General features: G+C 37.9%; 1 protein-coding gene across 1 annotated transcript in view; it reads left to right on the top strand.

Moving 5' to 3' along the window:
• The first annotated feature begins 20 nt into the window (after positions 1-20).
• The window catches only part of LOC140155549 (ras-related protein Rab-5B-like), a 28,782-nt gene continuing 22,527 nt past the window's right edge, over positions 21-6,275 (top strand). Inside the window, exons 1-2 of the mRNA XM_072178429.1 lie at positions 21-141; positions 3,720-4,093. Of these exons, the coding sequence (XP_072034530.1) occupies positions 3,934-4,093 (160 nt within the window). The 5' untranslated portion in view covers positions 21-141; positions 3,720-3,933. The remainder of the gene's footprint in view (positions 142-3,719; positions 4,094-6,275) is intronic.

Genomic DNA, 6,275 nt, shown 5'->3' with positions numbered 1-6,275 from the left:
CATATATCGCGAGATCCCGTGCCCGATGACGTAATTCATACGGGTTTCCTAATTTCTCGAACAAGGCGTAACTTCCCTTTCTGGGTTTGTGTACGAGAACTGTTGGACCGTAAACTTTGCCGATTTATTTTATACCTAAGGGTAAGACAAGTAAGATTTTCAGTAGTAGAAATAAAATAAGCCCTGTCTCTTCTATCATGGCACGAAAGATCATAAAGATTGACCCTCTGGTTATTAAAATAGACACCCTGTAAGTGTCAAAACTTGCATACGGGAGACGCCATTTTTAGTTTGCGTATGTGGGAGGTCACGGGATTTGTTACGTTGTTTTGTGTTGAAGACCGGAATCAAGACCAGCCCGTGGGCAAAATAGTTTTAACAGGAAATGTCATGTCTGTGATTGGGCCGCAAAAGCAGAATTTTGTTTATGCCGTGGGCAGCATGCCAAAAAAGTTAATTTTAGGAGGATTACAGATTTAAGCTTACTGAATTCAATTCAGGGAAGTGAAGTCCAGCTGGGATGGGCCATTGTTTTTCTTTTTCAAGCTTTATTTTTGACTCTTCACAACAATGATAAAGACATTTTGGCCCTCTTTTTTGTTGCCACGTACCTTAAGTGTGTAAACACAAAAGTGCAGTGGGCATGGTGGTGGGTGTGCAACCCTTTCCTATTTGGTGAAGCATTTTGCCATTGTTATTTGGATGTCGAAGAGGGTAATTTTTGTCATCCTTAGCATGTTAGGCTTTGACCTTCACCTTGTCCTTGACCTTGACTTTGTCCATGTTAATTTACAAACACTAAACACATGAAACAGAGGTTTTATTATCTCTTGCAAAATTCCTTCACAGTTTTTATTTTGGTGAAGTTTATGGCGTAAACATGAACTTGGCCTTGGGTTCTGATTGACTAGTCTAGTTGAAACATGTCACACATGCATGCATGACGTTATCACCATCGGCATCGGCAATGTTCGGCTGCTTCGGTACCTCATTCAGTGATGATTCACCAATCGATCTGTGTAGCATGCCATTGGTTGCGTGACGTGAGCGGTTGGCCAGTCATGCCAATGCCAGTAATCAGTATGAAGATATTTTGCAAAATTAAAGACAACAGTCTAAAGACCTGTCAAAACTAAATCCAAACACTCAAAAAAGTCGAGCATACAAGTATCAGAAGGGAGGATAGTCTCAATAATATATATACTGATAAGGCCCTTTACAATTAATTCTTAGTTTCCTGTTTCCCGCGCGTCCAAAGTAGAGAATTGCAAAATATTTTATTATTTTATTTTTATTTTGGATTTTCTCTTTTAAAATAACTTTAAATGACTTCCATTTGCTACTTTCTGACTTTGCTTGTATCAACTATAATGATGAATAAACAAAGAACATAACTGTACCATTACTTATGCATGAAATCAAACATAGTTGTAAAATAATTAAATGCATGTTCCGATCAAAACAGGTTGATGTAGGATGCGACCACTTGTTTTAAAATAAAGAAAATAATAGATAATTAATAATTAAAAGTCGCCTCATCCCTTGTTTTCAACCATGAAACAGGAAACTAAGACTCAATTGTGAAGGGCCTAAGGCTGAATAAAAAATAAAACATGTTTCTCATCCCCTCCCGCTTCCTTTTTTGAGGCTGCTTCAAATTTATTTTTGTTTTTTTACATTCAGTCATAACTTTTATATAGGAAAGATGTCTTGGAAGTTGAGATGTTTTAGTCTTGCTAAATATGCAAGAAACACTTCTGGATGGTTCTGTGATCACTAGAGGCGGCGTACCTTCCAGAACAATAATAAAAAGGGCCTCCTCCTTTTTCAGGCATTATTCTATAGTTTATACGCTAATATGGGTGTTTATAAATATGGGTATTACACCTATTTTTCAATAGAAAATAAAAAGCCCCTCTTCCTCTGTTTTTTTTTAAAACTAGGACGAGATTGAACTAAAGTGATTCAATCAAGCAATTGGCCTTTCCATCGGGGCTTGAGATTGGAAGTCCAATTTCCTTTCTCACGAAGTATGGGCTAAGAGTAAAATTGTGTTTGGGAGTGGCCTTCTATCCTTTCTCCTTTTCCTTGCTATTTTCTTCCATTTCTTGCTTTGTTTATCAAAGCTATCTGGGCCAGGATGCATCCTGGTTTACATCAGGTGGTGTATGACGTGCAGTCCCTAAATTCAGTAAAATTTCATCGTCAACCGTGTAATTGAATGGGATTATTTTGAAATTTTAAAACGCTTGAAATATCACAAACAAATAGGCCTATGTTGATAAATAATATAATTACAAGCTAAAACCGGTGGGGTTCGATAATGAACCCCACAAAACTAACCGAGTACATGGAAAATGCCATACGGCCGGGCGGTTTCACGAGTTGCCGGCTCGATCATGTCATCCGCCGCCTGGTTTACATATTAGGTGATTTAAAGTGCACTACGATGATCCACAAGCCTCAGCACACTTTAAAGGTTGTCGCTGACCACTACGAAATAATCACATTCACAATACAGTTGAACAAAATTAATGTACGGTATTAATTGATTACAACAGCTTAATTAGTCCCAAGGGGTGGAGCCGGAAGCGGAGGAGCTTTGTGTAATTCCTATGGGAAGTTGGTTTTCATTTAATTTATGCACTTTGTTACCCTAGAAGTAAAAATGCTTTTGCATAATGTTAATCTTATTTTTTAACTTTCTATAACTATAAACTATTAAGGATAAAAACAGTTGTCAAACAATTTTTGGTGTCAAGGAAAGGATGGCAGGGCTTCGATAAGGCCAAGTAAAATAAATAACATGTGTAGGCCCCCTACCGTGCCTGCCCTTGCCGATTTTTGAAGATTTTCAAATATTTTTCTTATTTGCTTCCTTACTTTGTTTCTGAGATGGTTGTGATAAAAAGACATGTTAAGAAGTTATTGGTTATCATTTATAAGTGCATTACACTACAGACCTTGCCAGGTGAGCTGTAGGCGAGTGGTTTTAATCACTTGGATTATTATTACACCAAATGTAGGTGAGTGATAAAGCCCAAGACAAGGCCTGAATGCAAACACTTTTCTTCAAGCTAATGTAGGGGTAGGGCTTTGGGGAAATAGCGATAAAAACATGAATTTTGCAACAGTAGAATACATAGAATTTTCTAAACAGTTTGAAATTCAGGGAGGCCACCAAGGCCTTTAATTGGCCTTGGTTTTGGTGCCTCAGATATGTAAACTTCCCAGCCATTCTTCATCACTTGTTGGCCTTGGTACCCTTCTTTGTCTTTGCCTAGTGGCCTCCAATCAAACAGGGCAAGGATCTTGGCATTGCCATACTTGCCAAAAATGTTGTCCCCTGCAGAACATTTTGTGTCCTTCCAAAATAGGCTCTGAACTTAAGCTTGGAGTCATTTTGGCCCAAAGAGTCCCATCAACGGTTACTAATTGAAAACACACTTTACATGTTTATTGGACATTCATTTGAAATATGAAGTAAGTTACTAGTTAGATGTGTTACTGACATGTTTCTCCATTTTTAATACTGTTAATTCACTCTTACAACTTTAGTCATGGTTTAAAAGTGGTTAAAAAAAGGCCTCTCCAGATCAATCCGGTCCTTTAGCAGAGCCACAATTCACAGGTTTCAATAATGTATCAACACAGATGAACTTTCTTGTTTTCCTGTGAGTAAACTGACTGAACTTATTCTTTATTGTTTGACTTTCCAGGTTGCTGAATGCATGAACACCACGTTTTTTGTGAACCTTAGTTTTACTGAAGCTGCTGCGCCAGATGAATCATTGACCAGAAGTACCAGAAGACCAAGACGGATCTTCAGCATTAAGCCTGCTTTGCACTGGCTGAGTCATTCTGCAGCTTGACTCAGTTCAATATTGTACAAGTCTAGTAGAAGAGAACAATTAGAAAACTTGAAAAATAATTATGTCGAACAGACCCGGTGCACAACGGCCTAACGGCACACAGGGCAAAATATGCCAATTCAAACTTGTGTTGCTCGGTGAATCCGCCGTGGGAAAATCAAGTCTTGTACTCCGATTTGTAAAAGGACAATTCCACGAGTACCAAGAGAGCACCATAGGAGGTAAGGGTTCCAATTTAATGCTGAATGCAAAATAAAAATGACAACCTGGCAAAGTCAGAACAAAGGAATTACTGCTGCAGAGGTATGCTCTTAGTTACATCTGTTGGAGAATGAAGGTGATGTATACATGATATATAACTTAATAAAATGTACCGTATAATATCCTCGAATAGTTGCCCCCTTCTATTAAATGTCCCCACCATTTTTTTTCAATCAAGATGTTTCAAAACTGCTGATATTTCCATGCTATCTTGTGTAGTAGTAAGTTTACCAAGTTGCACACACGATCGCTAACTACTAATGGTAGCGCAAGTCTGATCGAGAACTGGAAGTCATCGCTCCTTAGTTCATAGTAACTGGAATTTATCGTTCTAAAAATTACCTCTAATAACCCCCCCATTTTGGGGAAATGCAATGCCCCTGGGAGGCAACTATTCAAGGATATCAGTAGTAGCGTTACAGCTGGTGGTATGTGTTGAAAGAAAAAATAATACTGCATACAAGTAACCTATAGACCTCTGCACAGGATTTGAAGGTTTGGGTGTGTAAATTCAAAAAAACTTGGTGTATAAATTTAAGATTTGTGTACAAATGATCTAGGACATGTGGGCAAAAACTGGGTGTTACAAATGTGGGTGTGTAAAACACTCCCTACATGGCTGGCTGCCTGCCTAAGCCCTTGCCTCTGCGGGGCAATCTGAAATTCCCTGAACCAGGGCCGGATTTACCTTTTTGGGGGCGCTGGGCCAGGCCAAAATTTGGAGGCTCCAAACTCGCCATGAGGAAGGCATGTGCTCTGAAGTGGCCAAGTTTTGGTTTCAGGGTCTGCATAAAAGCAATTTTATTTGTGTAGCAAAAATGCTCACCAAATTTGGGAGCGAATGCTTATGAATGGTACAAAATTGTGTAGCAAATGATGAAAATTATGTGGGACTTTGCTACTGCTAGGCACTTATAAGATCGACAGTGGTGGTGGGAGCATTGCAATTTTAATGAGACGAGCATAGATTTTACCAGGACATTTGTGCGCGAAGCGTGAGAAAAAAATTCAATTACAGACTAATTTGAGCCCAAATGAAGGCTAATATTGCCATATAAAAGCACTCAAAATTTAGCAATTTTACCCTATTTTGGTCCAAAACATGGGGTGTTTTTCGGGCTAAAAAGGAAGATGCACAGGGCAATTTTTTTTTTGGGGGGGCCTCAAAATTTGGGGCCCTGGGCCTGGGCCCATCTGGCCCAATGGTAAATCCGGCCTTACCCTGAACAGACAGCAGGTCAAACCTTACTGTTTCACAAAGTCTACGGGCTGGGGAGGATTGGAGAGTACATCGCCGAGTTCAGGTCAAGGTCATCAAGTAGCACAGATATCAGGGTTGTTTGATTTAAATCAGTGATTTAAATCACGATTTAAATCACTTGATTTTTTTTTTTAATCAACTTTTTTCATTTTTTACCATTTTTGATAAATATAACTTAATTTCTTTCTTAATTTGACTGTTTTACATCATTCCTGATGTTTCTACAACCTTTGGATACAATCAAAATACCTTTATGATGTCACTTTATCTTTTGTTAAAAATTCATCTCCAAGGTGCCGAATTCAACAGGTTTTTCCTCATGATATTTGCCAAATTTTTTCTTTGAAATTTTCACATGTAAAAACACGCTTTGAATTTTTGTAAATACCTGATAGTATTGTGCATATGTTTAGCATTCCACTGGTCTCTTTTGAACTTATTATGGGGTATAGCAGTTCTTAAAATTAAAAAAATAAAAAAAATCGATTTAAATCAAAAAAATCCGATTTTAAATCAAAAAAATCAACAACCCTGACAGATATGATGCGATCAAAATCAATACGGTACCGTACTCAGTTTTCAATTTCAATGCATGAGCTTTCTTTTACTGAAACCCCCATCATATTTAGCTTTAATTTTAAAGTTCCAGAGATATGGTCATTTTAGTGTTGCTTCTGTTGCTTAGAACAATAAAATAAAAAGGAAGTTGAATGATATCAAAGCCATTTTTATAACATTTTCATACAAAATAGATTAGCATTTCTTTGCCATAAAATGTTAGGTTTTATTTTCAGATATATCCCCTTTTAGTTTTGAGCCGAACAACCACGGCAAAGCAAAGAAAAATGGAATTTACTACCAGCGCATGGTACGACCCTTTG

This window comes from Amphiura filiformis, chromosome 6, assembly GCF_039555335.1.
Source record: "Amphiura filiformis chromosome 6, Afil_fr2py, whole genome shotgun sequence".
Classification (NCBI taxonomy): domain Eukaryota; kingdom Metazoa; phylum Echinodermata; class Ophiuroidea; order Amphilepidida; family Amphiuridae; genus Amphiura; species Amphiura filiformis.
The sequence above is the reverse complement of the archived record's forward strand: the minus strand, read 5'-3'. Positions and strand labels throughout refer to the sequence as shown.